This window comes from Aotus nancymaae, unplaced genomic scaffold (genome assembly GCF_030222135.1).
Source record: "Aotus nancymaae isolate 86718 unplaced genomic scaffold, 86718_ANA_hifiasm-v0.15.2.pri h1tg000029l, whole genome shotgun sequence".
Taxonomy (NCBI): Eukaryota; Metazoa; Chordata; class Mammalia; order Primates; family Aotidae; genus Aotus; species Aotus nancymaae.
In genome coordinates this window covers 42,445,967-42,462,295 of record NW_026988442.1, presented here as the reverse complement: position 1 = coordinate 42,462,295, position 16,329 = coordinate 42,445,967, and the positions used below count along the sequence as shown (strand labels likewise).

At 66.5% G+C, this 16,329-nt stretch overlaps 2 protein-coding genes across 2 annotated transcripts; one reads left to right on the top strand and one right to left on the bottom strand.

Moving 5' to 3' along the window:
• The first annotated feature begins 1,322 nt into the window (after positions 1–1,322).
• Positions 1,323–15,032, top strand: HELZ2 (helicase with zinc finger 2). Its single transcript, XM_021672483.2, has 19 exons — positions 1,323–1,909; positions 2,214–2,397; positions 2,542–2,649; positions 3,458–3,975; positions 4,073–4,714; positions 6,125–6,908; positions 7,156–7,231; positions 7,378–11,107; positions 11,237–11,331; positions 11,415–11,546; positions 11,643–11,804; positions 11,879–12,023; positions 12,550–12,666; positions 12,741–12,933; positions 13,083–13,217; positions 13,380–13,598; positions 13,697–13,853; positions 13,928–14,095; positions 14,206–15,032. Exons 1-19 carry the CDS (start codon positions 1,632–1,634, stop codon positions 14,328–14,330), a joined length of 7,968 nt encoding a protein of 2,655 aa, XP_021528158.2. The 5' UTR covers positions 1,323–1,631; the 3' UTR covers positions 14,331–15,032.
• On the bottom strand, positions 15,022–15,954 carry FNDC11 (fibronectin type III domain containing 11). The gene has a single exon (XM_012440435.3). It carries the CDS (start codon positions 15,952–15,954, stop codon positions 15,022–15,024), a length of 933 nt encoding a protein of 310 aa, XP_012295858.2.
• Positions 15,955–16,329: the final 375 nt, after the last annotated feature.

The following is a 16,329-nucleotide window of genomic DNA, read 5'->3' as shown; positions in this document are numbered from 1 at the left end:
TCGGGGTGACGGGACCGGGGGCACTGGGTCCAGGAGGGTGAGAGCGGCAGGGGGCGCGGGGGTTGGGAAGCCGCAGACCCCAGCCCGGGGCAGGCGCCCTTGCCCTCGAATTAAGCCCCAGCCCTGGGTCTCCACACTAGCCTCCACACAGGAGTTTGGGGTCTCAGCTCTGGTCCTTTCTGGACGGCAGACTGGGATGTTTTCCTGGAGGGGTCCCTGGGGAGGGCTGGGTTCCCATACTCCAGACGGCCTCCAGTCCGCGGCTTTGAACTTCCTCTTGTGGCATCTCAGCTGTGGTGGGGACCCAGGCCCATCTCTTCCTGGCACCCTGAGCTCTGGTGGGCACTGCCCACCTCGAGGGCCAGGCCTCTGCAGGGTTGCACCCTTCTCTCCCTGAGGCCCCTGCCCAGGTGCTGGTGTGGGGCCTCTTTTCCTGGGGCCAGCAGAAAAGGAGGTGCTGCATCCTCAGAAGACTCAGGAGCCTGAGCCCTCAGGTGCACAGGACCCTCGGCTGGGGCAGAGGGCTGCGGGCTGCTGGGGGCGGCACTGAGCCGAGGGCTCCGCCCCACTCCACGGGTCCACAGGCAGTCAACTTGGCTGGTTTAGGTGGGGCCTGACACCCTTCAGGAGGGAGAGTCTGGCTGTGTCCGCTTCAGTGGTCTCTAACCCCAATGCCTCCACTTTGGTGTCAGGGTGGCGGAACCCAGCTCCTTGCCTGGAGGAGAGGCCGTGCTCCTGAGCTGGGCCTGGAGCAGATGTACCCGGCCTCAGTCTCACCTGCCCCTTCTGTCGCAGGCTTCGAACCGTGGCCAACAGTCCCAGTGAACCGCGTGGACCCCTGAGCTCAGGAGCCTCCGACGCCACCCCGGCGTGCCAAGCTGCTGTTTGAGGTGGCGCCTCCAGGGTCCAGCCTGCTGCCCAACGGTTCCGCGGCCACCAGGGGGCCGTCCCTGGCCCGGCTGTGTGCCCTGGTGGACCTGCGTCTGGGCTGTTCCCGCTGCAGCAAGCGGCTCAATGAAAGCACGTACGTCCTCCGTGGCGTGGAGCACGACTGCCCTGGCGAGATCCTGCTGGCCCGCCTCAAGCAGGCCCCCAAGAGCAAGGTCTGGCGCAGGGTGGGCTGCCGGCCGGCCTTCCCCAGGCCCCTGTGCTACAAGGTCTGCCGCTACTACAGCCCCGGCCTGGGCTGCCGGCGCCACCGGAATCGGTGCACCTTTGCCTGCAGCCGCGAGGAGGCCCTGGTCTGGACCTTTGAGCGCGAGCAGGGCCTCCAGCGCGTGTGGCTGAAGGCGGAGGTGCGGGGCGGTGGGGCCCAAGGAGGGGCAGGCGGGGTGGCTGAGGCCATCCTCGCCGAGTTCGGTGGCCGCTTCGAACTGCTCTGCTCCCTCTGCTTCAGGCGCTGCCCACCACGCGTCTGTCGCGTGGACTCCCAGGGGCAGTGCCCTGAGCATGGAGCCTGCCCCTCCCTCCTGGCCCACGTGAGCACCGAGGGCCGCCGCAAGGAACAGTTTGTGGCAGTGAGGCCACGGCCTCGGGTCGGCCAGCCACCCACCTTCTGCAGGTTTGTGGGGCGCGGGCAGCCGTGCTGGCACGGAGAGTCCTGCTGCCAGTTCGCGCACAGCGCCGTGGAGATGGCTGTGTGGGAGGCCGAGCAGCTGGGTGGCCTCCAGCGGGGGGACCTGCTCACATGCCCTGCCCCTGATGGCGATGGGCATGCGGCCCCCCTCGGCCGGCTCCCCGAGGCCCAGCTATACTGCCCCGCCTGCTTGGTCACCTGTCACTCTCAGGAGGCCTTCGAGAACCACTGTGCCTCCCCGGAGCACGCACAGATGGTGGCCTTCGACCAGGCCGTGCCCTGGGAACATCGCTCCCCGCCTCCAGGACTCTCCATGTTCAAGCTCTGCCCAAAGTAAGGAGCTCAGAGCAGGGCACAAGCCCACTGTAGGCAGAGCCAGGGGCTGCCAGGTTCGGCGGGCGGGGGCTCCTGCCACCTGCAGTCCCCTCTGCATGATGGCTGAAGCCACGTGGCCTCTGAGGACCCGGATAAGGGAGCTGCTCGAGCTGGGCCTTGTCCTGGGGGCACCGGAGTGGGTGGGACGAGGCAAGCCCCCGCTCCCTGCAGAGGCCGGTGTTGGGCCGAGGAGGTCCCGGTCTTTGAACTCAGCTTGGTGGCTGTGCCTCCATGCGGCCCTGCTGACATTCCTGTCCCCCAGGCCTGACCTCTGTGAGTATGGGGACGCCTGCACCAAGGCACACTCGGCACAGGAGCTGCAGGAGTGGGTCCAGCGCACGCAGGCTGCGGAGCTGCGGAGACGGGCGGCCTGGCAGGACGGGCTGGTGCCCTACCAGGAACGGCTGCTGGCTGAGTATCAGCGCAGCAGCAGTGAGGTCCTTGTGGTAAGTGGGCCGTGGGAGTGGGTGGGGTGGGGCCCGGCCTCCTGCTGAAGGTGGACTTCCACGCAACTGGCAGAGACCCTCGAGGGACCAGGGAGTGGGTGGGGTGGGGCCCGGCCTCCTGCTGAAGGCTAGACTTACATGCAGCTGGCAGAGACCCTCGAGGGAGTGCGTGTCACCTGCAACCAGCCCCTGATGCACCAGGCCCAGGAGAGGAAGACCCAGTACAGCTGGACGTTTGCCGTCCACTCTGAGGTGAGCGGGCAGCAGCCCCGACTGGGCGGAGGGAGGCTGGGGAGGTGGTGACCTCAGCCCGGGTGGAAGCTGAGAGCCTGCATCGTGAAGCTGATACCGAGGCACTGCCGCTGAGCGCCCGTGTGACCTGGGGAAGTCCCTTAGCCTCTCTGCCTCAGTCTCCTCACCTACAGACGGCGGGGCCGGGAGAGTCCCACCGTGGTAGGTTACTCTATAGAGTATACTGGTTAAAACAAGGATTCGGCCAGGCGCCGTGGCTCACGCCTGTAATCCCAGCACTTTGGGAGGCCGAGGCAGGTGGATCACCTGAGGTAAGGAGTTCAACACCAGCCTGGCCAACATGACAAAACTGTCTCTACTAAAAAAATAAATATATATATTAGCCGGGCTTGGTAGTGCGTGCCTGTAGTTTGTCTACTTGGGGGTCTGGGGCAGGAGAATCACTTGAACCCCAGAAGTGGAGGTTGCAGTGAGCCATTGCACTCCAGCCTGGATGACAAGAGCGAAACCGTCCCAGAAAAACAAAAACAAGGGTTCACCAGGATCTGGCACCTGGAGAGAGGGTGGGGAGGTCCCAAGCTGCCCACATTGCCCCACCGAACATCCACAGGGACCCCAGGAACGTTCAGTGACCCCCATTTTGCACAGGAAAAAACGTTCACAGAGGCTGAGTGACCTGCTTGGGTTCTATCCAAGAAGTCGCAGGGCTGAGACCTGAACCCTGCATTTGGGCTACACTGGCCAGGCCGCCTCTCGGGAGGGTGGGGAGCGGTCCTGGGCCCCCCTCACTGTCCGGCCTCCTCTCCAGGAGCCCCTGCTGCATGTGGCCCTGCTGAAGCAGGAGCCCGGCGCAGACTTCTCCCTGGTGGCTCCCTGCCTCCCACCGGGCCAGCTGTACGCACGGGGCGAGCGCTTCCGCGTGCTCGGATCCACGGCCGACTTCCAGGTGGGGGTGCGTGTGCAGGCCGCCTCCTTCGGTGCCTTTGAGCAATGGGTGGCCTTCGACTTTGGCCGCCGGCCGGTGCTGCTGCGAAAGCTGGGGCTGCAGCTGGGTCAGGGCCTTGGCCCGGGACCCTGCGAGGGACTGGCGCTCGGCCACCCTGAGCAGCTGGAGCGCTGGCACTCTGGCAACCGCCATGTGGTTCCTGGTGTGGAGCGGACGGCCGAGCAGATGGCCCTAATGGCCAGGTACAAGGCCCCTGCCCTGGCCCTAGAGTTCAGCCGCGGCGGCCTGGCCTCGGGCCCCATCTCACCAGCCAACTATCGGCAGAGGATGCACCAGTTTCTCTATGAGGAGGAGGCAGCTCAGCAGCAGCTGGTGGTCAAGTGAGCCGGGGCTGGGGGCAGTGGGAGTGGCCGGGGCCTGGACTTGCAGCAGGGCTGGCGGCTGGGAGCCGTGAGCTGATCCGGGCCCTTCTGCCAGGCTGGCCTTGCGGGGCCGGGTGTCCCTGAAGACAGCCCTGCAGACGCCGGCGCTGAACATGCTCTTTGCGCCTCCGGGAGCTCTGTACGCCGAGGTCCCCATCCCGTCCTCGCTGACGCCAGACACAGACCAGGGCTTCCTGCTGGGCCGGGCGGTCCGCACGGCCCTCGTGGCCCCCGTGCCCGCACCTGGCCACACGGTGTTCGAGGTGCAACTGGAGAGGCAGGCCAGCTCTGAGCAGGTGCTGTGGCTGCTGCTCCCGGCCCGCTGCTGCTCGGCCCTGGGGCTGCAGCCCGAGACTGACCTGGTCCTGGAGGTGCAGTTCCAGATCGACCCGATGACCTTCCACCTCTGGCACCAGGCAGTGGACACGCTGCCCGAGGCACAGCTGGTGGTGCCCGACTTGCCCGCCTGCGCCCTGCCCAGCCCTCAGTCTGTCCCATCCTTACAGCGTGGCAACCGTAAGCAGAAGCTGGCCGTGGCGCTCATCGCGGGCTGGGGTCCCGGGGATGGGAGGCGCGTGCCCCCACTGCTCATCTACGGCCCCTTTGGCACCGGCAAGACCTACACGCTGGCCATGGCCTCCCTGGAGGTCATCCGGCGGCCTCAGACCAAGGTGCTCATCTGCACCCACACCAACAGGTAAGCCCGAGCCTGGCCTGTCCCTGCCTCACCTGACACCTGCCTGACGGATGGGCCCATCTACGCTGGGCAGGCAGTCGCCCCTGACATGCTCCTGTCCTGATTCTGTGGGACCCTCCCCGTGGGCAGGCGGTCACCCCTGGACATGCTCCTGTCCTCTGATTCTGTGGGACCCTCCCCGTGGGCAGGTGGTCACCCTTGGATGTGCTCCTGTCCTCTGATTCTGTGGGACCCTCCCTGTGGGCAGGCGGTCACCCCCGGACGTGCTCCTGTCCTCTGATTCTGTGGGACCCTCCCCGTGGGCAGGTGGTCACCCTTGGACGTGCTCCTGTCCTCTGATTCTGTGACGCCCTCCCCATGGGCAGGTGGTCACCCCTGGACATGCTCCTGTCCTCTGATTCTGTGGGACCCTCCCTGTGGGCAGGCGGTCACCCCTGGACGTGCTCCTGTCCTCTGATTCTGTGGGGCCCTCCCCGTGGGCAGGTGGTCACCCCTGGACGTGCTCCTGTCCTCTGATCCTGTGGGACCCTCCCCGTAGCTAGTGATCCCTGGGCTTTGGCTTTATCAGGCCTAGCTCAGGCCTGGGGTGCTGGGTCTGCTGTTGGGTGAGGAGCCGGGTGCCTCTGCAGGGGCCCTGGGCCAAAGAGAGAGTTACGGGGAAGCTTGTGGCTTGGGCCACCCAACATTTTCTGGAGGTGAGGCTGGCTTTTGTTTTTTATAGAAACACAGACTTTTGGCTGGGCGCGGTGGCTCACGCCTGTAATCCCAGCACTTTGGGAGGCCGAGGCGGGTGGATCACGAGGTCAAGAGATCGAGACCATCCTGGTCAACATGGTGAAACCCCGTCTCTACTAAAAATACAAAAATTAGCTGGGCATGGTGGCGTGTGCCCGTAATCCTAGCTACTCAGAAGGCTGAGGCAGGAGAATTGCCTGAACCCGGGAGGCAGAGGTTGAGGTGAGCCGAGATCGCGCCATTGCACTCCAGCCTGGGTAACAAGAGCGAAACTCCGTGTCAAAAAAAAAAAAAGAAACACAGACTTTTGTCCCCACCACGAAGTTCCCTTTGGTTGAAGCAGTTAACTCAGGTCTCGGTCACACCAGCTGCTGGGGCCGGGGCCTTCCCATCCCTGCCAGGGGGAGGTGGGGACGTCCCAGGCTGATTTCTGCACTGAGAGTTCGGGGGGCCTGGGAGGGGCAAGTGTCTGCAGTGTCAGAGGGGCTGCTGGGGCTCCACCGTGGCCTCTTGCCCTTCGGACTCCTGAGGGTGGGGGCACCGGCGTTTGCTGCTCACCCCTGACAGCCGGACAAGGGCTGTGCTGGGGCAGCTCAGCCGGGCACACAGCAGGTGCTGCAGCGAATGGCACTGAAGCCTCCAGCAAGAAGCTCACGAGCTCTCCCCGTCCTGCAGCGCTGCCGACATCTACATCCGGGAGTATTTCCACAGCCACGTCAGCGGCGGCCACCCCGAGGCCACTCCTCTCCGTGTGATGTACACGGACCGGCCGCCGAGCCAGACGGACCCCGTCACGCTGAAGTACTGCTGCCTGACCGATGACCGCCAGGCCTTCCGCCCGCCCACGCGGGCAGAGCTGGCGCGGCACCGCCTGGTGGTCACCACCACCTCCCAGGCCCGCGAGCTCGGGGTGCCGGTCGGCTTCTTCTCCCACATCCTCATCGACGAGGCGGCCCAGATGCTGGAGTGCGAGGCCCTCACCCCACTGGCCTACGCCTCGCGCGGCACCCGCCTCGTGCTGGCGGGCGACCACATGCAGGTCACGCCCCGGCTGTTCAGTGTGGCCCGGGCCCGGGCGGCAGAGCGAACGCTGCTGCACCGCCTCTTCCTGCACTACCAGCGGGAGGCACACGAGGTGGCGCGGCAGAGCCGCCTGGTCCTCCATGAGCACTACCGCTGCACCGAGGCCATCGTCAGCTTCGTCTCGCGGCACTTCTACGTGGCCGAGGGAGACCCCATCCACGCCAGGGGCAAGGTCCCGCGCCACCCCCGACACTACCCGCTCATGTTCTGCCACGTAGCGGGCAGCCCCCGGCGGGACATGTCCATGGCGTCCTGGCTGAACCTGGCCGAGATCGCCCAGGCCGTGGAGAAGGTGCAGGAGGCCTACAACACCTGGCCCCCCTGCTGGGGCAGCCGCGAGCAGGGACACATCTGTGTGGTTTCCCACGGGGCCCAGGTGAGCCCGGCTGGCCCACGACCGCCCCCGACTGCATCCCCGCCAGGGGGTGCGGGCTTGCTGGCTGACGGACGAGCCTCTGCCTCAATTTCCCCATCTGTGAGGGGGGGCCACAGCATTTGCTTCCAGGGGCTGTGGGGCTCAGTCCCTGAGGTGTCTGGGGCTTGGAAGGGGTCCCTCTCCTTGGCGGGGGTGGCCGAGTGCTCACTGCGTCCGGCGCTCATCCCCAGCCCGGCTGCATCTTCAGGTCAGCGCGCTGAGGCAGGAGCTGAGGAGGCGGGACCTAGGCCAGGTGTCTGTGGGCAGCTTTGAGATCCTGCCAGGTGGGTGACCGGCGGGGCCCGGTGCTGCCAGCTGCCTCAGCAGGATGTTCCGGGGGCTCGGCCTGCTCCTCAGCCTGGCATCGGCAGGAGCGGGGCAGGTCCCGCCGTCCCAGCCGCTCAGCCTGACCGTGTGCGTCCCCCTGCAGGGCGGGAGTTCCGGGTGGTGGTGCTGAGCACCGTGCACACCTGCCAGAGCCTGCTCAGCCCCGGCACGCCGGACCCCGGGTTCTTCACTGACGCCCGCGTGCTCAACACCATCTTGACGCGCGCCCAGTCCCAGCTGGTGGTGGTGGGGGACGCCGTGGCCCTCTGCTCCTGCGGGGCCTGTGGCAAGCTCTGGGAGAGCTTCATCCGTGAGTGTGTGGAACAGCGCAGCGTCTGCCCTGAGGGCCTGTCCATGGAGCAGATTGAGCAGGGTGTGGCCCAGAGGCGGCGCTGGACCCCCCGAGGCACACAGACTGGGGCCGTGGGGGCCTGGGAGGCTGCCACGGAGCCGATGGGGGACCTGGCCAAGAAGCTGGCCGCTGTGGGGACCGCCACAGTGAAGGCAAAGCCAGGAGAGGAGGCTCTGAGCCCGGCGTCCCGTGGCCTCACGGCAACCACAGTGCAGATAGAGGCCAGGGCAGCGCCAGCGGGAGACGCGGTGAAGGAGGATGTGGAGCCTGGAGCCAGCGCAGCAGGAGCCACTGCTGTGGAGGGCGTGGAGTCTACGGAGCCAGAGGACGCAGAGGCTGACTTCTGGCCACTGGACGGGGAGCTCAACGCCGACGACACCATCCTGCAGGAGCTTCTGGACGAGAGCCGGAAGGTGATGGTGACCGTCGGGGAGGACGGGCTGCTGGACACCGTCGCCACGCCCGAGTCCCAGCGCCAGGCCCGGCTGTATGAGAACCTGCCCCCGGGCACGCTACGGAAGCTGCTGCGCTCGGCGCCCAGGCGGTACTGCCGCTGCACCTTCCTGCAGGAGACCTTTGAGCGGGCCTCTGCCATCCCACTGGATGACGCCCCCTCAGGCCCCATCCCGGTCAGGGGCCGCCTGGACTGTGGGATGGCCTTCTCTGGCGACGAGGTGCTGGTGCAGCTCCTCTCAGGCGACGGGGACCCCGAGGGGCGGCTTCGGGGCCGCGTGGTGGGCGTGCTGAAGAGACGGCGGCGCGAGCTGGCGTTCGTGTGCCGCATGGACGCCTGGGACCCACGCATCATGGTGCCCATCAATGGCTCCGTCACCAAGATCTTCGTGGCGGAGCTGAAGGACCCGTCGCAGGTGCCCATCTACAGCCTCCTCAAGGGCCGGCTGCAGCGTGTGGGGCTGGAGAGGCTCCCGGCCCAGGCCTGGCACAGCCGGCTCTTCTGGGTGCACGTCGTCCTGTGGCGGCCGGGCTTCTACTACCCGCTGGGCATTGTCCGGGAGGTGCTGCCCGAGGCCAGCACCTGGGAGCAGGGCCTCCGCATCCTCGGCCTGGAGTACGGCCTGAGGGCGCCCCCGCTGGACCTGGCCGCCGCCGCTGCCAAGGCGCTGCAGAAATACCACACGGAGCTTGACCGGGTTGCTGGCCGCCGAGAGGACTGCCGCGCCTTCCTGACATTCACCGTGGACCCCCAGGGCGCCTGCCACCTCGATGACGCCCTCAGCGTCCGGGACCTGGGCCCCAGGTGCGAGGTGGCCGTGCACATCGCTGACGTGGCCAGCTTCGTGCCCCGGGATGGGGCGCTGGACGTGGAGGCCCGAAGGCGGGGTGCGGTGTTCTACGCCCCCGACAGGGAGCCGGTGCCCATGCTGCCAGCCAGTCTCTGCCAGGACATACTCAGCCTCCTGCCGGGCCGGGACCGCCTGGCCATCTCCCTGTTCCTCACTCTGGAGAAGGCCAGCAGCCGGCTGAAGAGTCTGCGCTTTGCGCCCTCCGTGGTCCGCTCCGACCGCCAGCTATCCTACGAGGAGGCGGAGGAGATGATCAGGCAGCACCCGGGCACCGGCCACGAGCTGCCGGCCCGCCTGGATTCCGTGGACGCCTGCGTCGTGGCCGCATGCTACTTCTCTCGGCAGCTGCGTCGGTGCCGCCTGGAGTCCGACCGCTTCTACGAGCAGCCAGACGAGGAGAGCGTCCTGGGCTTCCGCGCGGCCCACCTCATGGTGAAGGAATACATGATCCAGTTTAACAGGCTCGCGGCTGAGTTCCTGGTGGGCAGCGAGTGCACGCGGGCGGTCACACCTCTGCGGCGGCAGCCAGCACCCCGCAGCCAGCAGATGGAGGCCGTGCGTGAGAAGCACGGGGAGCGGGTGCCCCTGTCACTGCACCTCAGTCACCACCTGTGCGGTGGCAGTGGCAGTGGTGACGGTGGCCCCCCCGACACGCGGCTGCACCTCCTGGCCTCCCTCTGGAAGCAGGTCCAGTTTGCCGCCCGCACCCACGACTATGAGCAGATGGCAGACCTGATCGCCACGGACGACATGCACCCGTTCCTGGCTCCTGCAGGCCGCGACTTCCGCAAGGCCCTGGAGCGCTCCATGTTTGTCCGCAGCGGCCGGGGGGGCGACGGGCAGCGGGGCGGCCACTACGCGCTGCAGGTGGACCGGTACACCTGGGCCACCTCGCCCATCCGGAGGTACCTGGATGTGGTGTTGCAGCGGCAGATCCTTCGGGTGCTGGGCCACGGGGGCTCCGCCTACTCTGCCAGGGACATTGATGGGCTCTGCCAGGACTTCAGCCTCCAGCACGCGCTCGCCCAGAGCTATCGGCGGCGGGCGCGCAGCCTGCACCTGGCCGCGCAGCTCAAGGCCCAGGCTCTTGACAAGCTGGGCTTTGTCGTGGACGCGGAGGCAGGATCCCGCCGCTTCCGGCTGCTCTTCCCCGGCAACCGGGAGACGCTGCCCGATCCCTGCCCCGTCCCCTATGCCTCCCTGCAGCTGGCGGAGCAACCCCATGCCCTAGCGGGCCGGCCAGGCTTGCAGCTCCTGTGGCGGCGCCGTGTCTACTCCGTGCGGAGCTCCAGCCCTCCCGTGCCGCCGCCTGGCCCCCTGCTGGACCCACACACCTGGGCCGTCTCCACGGCCCTGTGGAAGCAGCTGCTGGCGCTGGTGGAGCTGGAGCACTGGCCGGAGGTGGCCGCCCTCATCCAGAAGAAGGGAGAGGAGCCCCGGCGGTGGGAGCCGGCGCAGGTGCGGCGCAGCCGTTGCGGTCACTTCCTGGAGGTGGCCCGGGAGCTCGGCAGCGGGGACACTCTGCAGGTGCAGCTCGGCGCCAGGCTGCAGCACGGCTTCCTGGTTCCAAGCCCGCAGGTCTGGACCATAGCACCCGGCTTCAGCCTCTGCCTGGAGCACGTGGAGCGGCCTGGAGACTGCTTCTTGGGCCACGTGTACCAGGCCCCACGGGACCGGTACCGTGACGTGGATGAGTACGCCTCCGTGTGGGAGCCGTTCTGCGCCCTGGAGTCAGTCACTGGCGCGGTTGCCGAGAACGAATCTGTCACGCTGCAGCACCTGAGCGTCTCCTGGGATGCGTCGCGGACGCCGCAGGGGCGGCTGCAGGGCACCTTCTGCCTGGAGGCCGCCTTCCTGGAGGAGAACCATGTCGACATCAACTTCGGAGGCTGCTACCTCTGCATCCGGCTCGAGGGGCTGCGGGCACCCACGGCCAGCCCGCCCCCTGGGCCCCGCAGCCTGGGCCCCGGCCTAAGCGTCGACCCCGGCACGTATACCTGGGTGGCCCACGGGCTGACGGAGGACAGGGACCAGGAGCGCCGGGCCGACCGGCAGGAGGCTCCTAGACGGGTGCACTTCTTCGTCCACCGCATGGGCATGGAGAAGGTTCCAGAAGAGGTGCTGAGGCCGGGGACCCTGTTCACTGTCGAGCTGCTGCCCAAGCAGCTTCCTGATCTGTGAGTGGCTTCCACGGTTGAGGCGGGGCTGGGGGGCCGCGCCGGGACCCTCCCTTCCAGGAGGGTCAAGGGCAGCAGCCCCGTTCCTGGGAGTCCCGTTGGTTCTCCAGTGTCTGCCTTCGCCCCCAGCCGCAAGGAGGAAGCCGTGCGTGGGCTGGACGAGGCCTCCCCGCTGGTCACCAGCGTCGCCCTGGGCCTGCCCTCCCCGCATCCCGTCTGCAGAGGTAGGCCTGCCCCTCCCCTCCAGCTTCCCCTCAGGCTCCCAGTGTCACCCTGCACCAGCGCTTAGGGAGGCCGCCCCTCTCAGACATCCCCAGCAGGTTCCTGGAGCGCCAGACCTACGACATCCCTGGAGGCCGCCACAGGCTGAACCCCAGCCAGAACCGGGCTGTCAGGGAGGCTCTGGAGAAGCCTTTCGTGGTCATCCAGGGCCCACCAGGTAGGGCCGATGCCGGGAGGCCGCAAGCTGCCTTGGGCCGCCTTGGGGCACAGGGACCCCGGGGGTGGGCTCTGATCTCCTGTTCATCGGCTGCAGGTACAGGGAAGACGGTCGTGGGCCTCCATGTTGTGTTCTGGTTTCATAAATCAAACCAGGAGCAGGTGCAGCTCGGAGCGCCCCCAGGAGGGGAGAATCGGCTGGGCGGTCCCTGCATCTTGTACTGCGGCCCCTCCAACAAGTCGGTGGATGTCCTGGCAGGTGTGCGGGGTAGGCGGGGGGCCTGCAGGGTGCTGGCTCTCCGGGCAGGACTCATGTCCCCTGACTGCCCCCAGGACTGCTCCTGAGAAGGCTGGAGCTGAAGCCTCTCCGCGTGTACAGCGAGCAGGCTGAGGCCAGCGACTTCCCAGCACCGCATGTGGGCAGCAGGAAGCTGCTCAGGAAGAGCCCCCGGGAGGGGAGGCCCAACCAAAGCCTCAGGTGCGCCCACCGTCTTTCGGGCTTTGGTGGAGTGGGGCCGGGCTGTCCAGACAGCCCTGCGTGGATGGGGCCCACAGAGCTCAGCCCTGCGTGGACGGGGCCCACAGAGCTCTGCCCCCGGGACAGCCCTGCTGGACGGGGCCCACGGAGCTCAGCCCTGCTGGACGGGGCCCACGGAGCTCAGCCCTGCGTGGATGGGGCCCACAGAGCTCTGCCCCCGGGACAGCCCTGCTGGACGGGGCCCACGGAGCTCAGCCCTGTGTGGACGGGGCCCACAGAGCTCTGCCCCTGGGACAGCCCTGCTGGACGGGGCCCATGGAGCTCAGCCCTGCGTGGATGGGGCCCACGGAGCTCAGCCCTGCGTGGACGGGGCCCATGGAGCTCAGCCCTGTGTGGATGGGGCCCACAGAGCTCTGCCCCCGGGACAGCCCTGTGTGGACGGGGCTCACGGAGCTCAGCCCTGCGTGGACGGGGCTCACGGAGCTCAGCCCTGTGTGGACGGGGCTCACGGAGCTCTGCCCCTCAGGAGCATCACCCTGCACCACCGGATCCGGCAGGCCGCCAACCCGTACTCATCAGAAATCAAGGCCTTTGATGCCCGGCTGCAGAGAGGGGAAGTCTTCTCCAGAGAGGACCTGGCTTTGTAAGTGGCAGGGGCCGGGGGGTGGAGCTGCCCGCAGCGTAGCACCCCAGGGTGACAGGCGGTGTCCTCGTCAGGTACAAGAAGGTCTTGTGGAACGCTCGGAAGTTTGAGCTGGACCGGCATGAGGTCATCGTCTGCACCTGCTCCTGCGCAGCCTCCGCCAGCCTGAAAACCCTGGACGTCAGGCAGATCCTTGTTGATGAGGCGGGCATGGCCACGGAGCCCGAAACCCTCATCCCCCTGGTGCAGTTTCCACAGGCAGAGAAGGTTGGTGGGGGGGTGTGGGTACCATGGGCAGGTGTCCCTGGCATGGTCACCCACCCTGGGCGCCCGGTGTGTGCAGACGTGAGCGTCGTGTGCGGCTGGGGTCCCTCTGGGTCTAGGAGTGTCAGGGCCTGGCCTGCCTGTTCCTCCAGGTGGTTCTTCTTGGAGACCACAAGCAGCTGCGGCCTGTGGTCAAGGATGAGCGGCTGCAAAATCTGGGTCTGGACCGGTCTCTGTTTGAGAGGTACCACGGGGACGCACACATGCTGGACACCCAGTACCGCATGGTGAGCACCCCCGCCTAACCCCCAGCCCACGTGCAGTGGACACCCAGTACTGCGTGGTGAGGAACCACCCCCGCTCAGCCCCCAGCCCACGTGCAGCCGCTGGGGGCCACAGCCCCGTGTGGCAGGTCGGGTGCCTCTGACCGGGCACACCCTTGCCTACAGCATGAGGGCATCTGTGCCTTCCCCTCCATGGCATTCTACAAGAGCAGGCTGAAGACGTGGCAGGGCCTGAGGCGGCCTCCCAGTGTCCTGGGCCACGCCGGCAAGGAGAGCTGCCCTGTCATCTTTGGCCACGTGCAGGGCCACGAGCGGAGGCTGCTGGTGTCCACGGATGAAGGGAATGAGAACTCCAAGGCCAACCTGGAGGAGGTGGCTGAGGTGGTGAGTGTCTGTGCCTGTGAGGCAGGGGAGGCTTCCTGGAGGAGGAGGGGACAGGAGAGGCACCAGGCTCCACTCCAACTGTCCACTTGGCCCCTCAGGTCCGCATCACCAAGCAGCTGACCCTGGGGAGGACGGTGGAGCCCCAGGACCTCGCAGTGCTCACACCGTACAACGCGCAGGCCTCTGAGATCAGCAAGGCGCTTCTGCGAGAGGGCGTCGCCGGGGTGGTCGTGTCTTCCATCACCAAGAGCCAGGGTGAGGCTGGGGGCTCATGGTGGGGCCAGGAGGGTGGGAGCGGCAGCCGCAGGGCCTCACCTCCCGTCCCGCAGGGAGCGAGTGGCGCTACGTGCTGGTGAGCACGGTCCGCACCTGTGCCAAGAGCAACCTGGACCAGCGGCCGACCAAGAGCTGGCTCAAGAAGTTTCTGGGCTTTGTCGTGGACCCCAACCAAGTGAACGTGGCCTTCACGCGGGCACAGGAGGGGCTCTGCCTGATCGGTGAGGGTGGGGCTGAGCTCCTCCTTGGTGGGCAAGCAGGTGGGGCCGGGGCTGGGGCCGGGGAGCTGCCTCACTCCCGCCTGACTCCTGCCTGACTTCCACGCTCACAGGAGACCACCTCCTCCTGCGCTGCTGCCCCCTCTGGCATAGCCTCCTGGACTTCTGCGAGGCTCAGCAGAGCCTTGTGCCTGCCAGCCAGGTGCGCGTCCGGAGAAGCCCAGCTGTGCCTTCCTGAAGAGCCCTCCCCACCAGCACCGTTCCAGGACTGGGAGGGAAAGGCCGGCACCCCCGCCCACCACCTCGCCACCTGCTCATCAGTCTGCCTGTCTCCTGGGGCAGGAAGTGGGTGCACTTGGGAGGAGGAAAGGGGATGGCCGGTCTCCACACCCCTGCTTCTCCTGGACATCGGGGACAGGACCGCCTCTCAGGGTGGCCAAGAAGAGTTTCCTTGGGACCAGCGCAAAGAAGTTCTGCCTTCACTGGGAAGTCTCAGAATCAGGAAGGAAACCCTGTGGAGACTGCCCTTAGACCTTTGGACACCATCTGTGATCACCCTGGATAGTGTCTGTGGAGTTCAAATTTATTTTCTATTTAAATAAAGAGCCAGCATCCTGCCGGGTGCAGTGGCTAACGCCTGAATCACTCTGAGGCGGACAGATCACCTGAGGTCCGGAGTTCAAGACCAGCCTGGCCAACAGGTTGAAACCCTGTCTCTACTAAAAATACAAAATTAGCTAGGCATGGTGGCGGGCACCTGTAATCCCAGCTACTTGTGAGGCTGAGGCCTCCTTGCCCCTGAGCTTGGGCTGAGGTCTCATGTTCTGAGCCAGGAAAAACACTGGTGGCTGCTGCCTTTCAAATGTAAATAGGTTTGTTTCTTTAATTCTGTATGTGCATTTACACTCCTCTTTATTAGTGGATAAATATTAGAAAATCATCTCTGGGATGGCGTGGCTGAGACCGGGTCCCTCCAGCGGCCGCGGCTGGGTCCGCAGGGTCAGGCTGTCCCTCCACGGCTCGTACACCAGTGTGGCGCTCTCAGCCCTCCTGATGGTGAACTTGTAGGAGCGGTTGGGCAGCAGGTTTCGGACGTCAAAGGTGCAGGCGGCCACGGGGATGACGCCGCACTGGGCGCACTCCTGCTGCGTCTGCGGGTCCAGCAGCCTGAAGCGCAGCTCATACTGCTCCGGCGTGGCCGGCTGGACGGTGACGAACCAGCGCAGCCGGGCCCAGTCCTGGTGGGCCGCTGACTCCTTGCGGTCAAACATGACTGGCATCTTGGTGCTCAGCATGAGCCGGATGTGCGGGATCTTGGTGGCCCCAACGTTGGACACCAGGCGGTGCTTGATGTGCAGCTGGCCTGGCACCATCATGGTCAGGAAGCTGTCCATGGTGGCCGACACCTCCGCCAGCTGCCGCTGCACTAGCGCCCAGTCGGCCAGGAAGGGCCGCGGGTCGGGCGACTCCAGCAGGGCGTCCAGCTCAGCGTGACTGTGGTCGAGCTGCTCCAGCAGGTCCCTGAGCAGCAGGAGCTGGATCTTGGTCTGCGCTGTGCCCACCTTCTTCATGCGCTGGAACTTCCAGGGGTCGATGAGCTGGAACACGGCGCTGGGCAGCACCAGCGGGTTCTGGTCGCCCAGGGCCAGGTCCTTGGGCAGGACCTCAATGTGGTAGGAGCACTTCCGCAGCAGCTGCAGGCGGGCGTGGTGGCGCTTGAGCAGGTGCGGGCTCAGGTCCGAGGTCAGGAACTCACGCAGGGCATTGCGGCGCTCCATGTAGGTCCTCCACGCCTCCGGCTGCAGCAGCTGCTGGTCATCTGCCTCTTCCTGGTCCAGGCCTGCCACGTGGGAGCTCATCATCTGGGAGCTGGGGGGAGGGCTGGGTGTCAGCTGGGCTGGCCTCCCCGGGCCACAGCTTGCTTAGCGATGGCTTCAGCCCACTGCCCCCATGCTGGGCCTCTGTCCTTCCTCAGGGGCACAACTCTCTGGGAAGAGGCTGCCTGGAGGGCTGGATGGGCAGGCTGCAGATCTGGATGCAGTTTATGCTGAGGGGCAAAAACCTCTACTGATAAAGAGTGGCCTGGAGGACGGAACAGGAAAGGCTAGGACTGGGGGCTTCCGGCCAGAACGGCCAGGGCGGAAACCCCAGTGCTTGGCAAGGGTCCCGCTTCCTAGCGCTGGTGCTGAAAGGGGGTCCCATGGGGCTGTGGAGAAGAGACAGAGAGGTCTTAACAC

Coding starts and splice junctions, on each gene's coding strand:
- HELZ2 (XM_021672483.2), top strand. CDS start 1,632: ATGGCTGTGTGGGAGGCCGAGCAGCTGGGTGGCCTCCAGCGGGGGGAC. Junction 1,910..2,213: donor ATGTTCAAGCTCTGCCCAAA/GTAAGGAGCTCA, acceptor CCTGTCCCCCAG/GCCTGACCTCTGTGAGTATG. Junction 13,854..13,927: donor TTCCATCACCAAGAGCCAGG/GTGAGGCTGGGG, acceptor CCCGTCCCGCAG/GGAGCGAGTGGCGCTACGTG.
- FNDC11 (XM_012440435.3), bottom strand. CDS start 15,954: ATGATGAGCTCCCACGTGGCAGGCCTGGACCAGGAAGAGGCAGATGAC.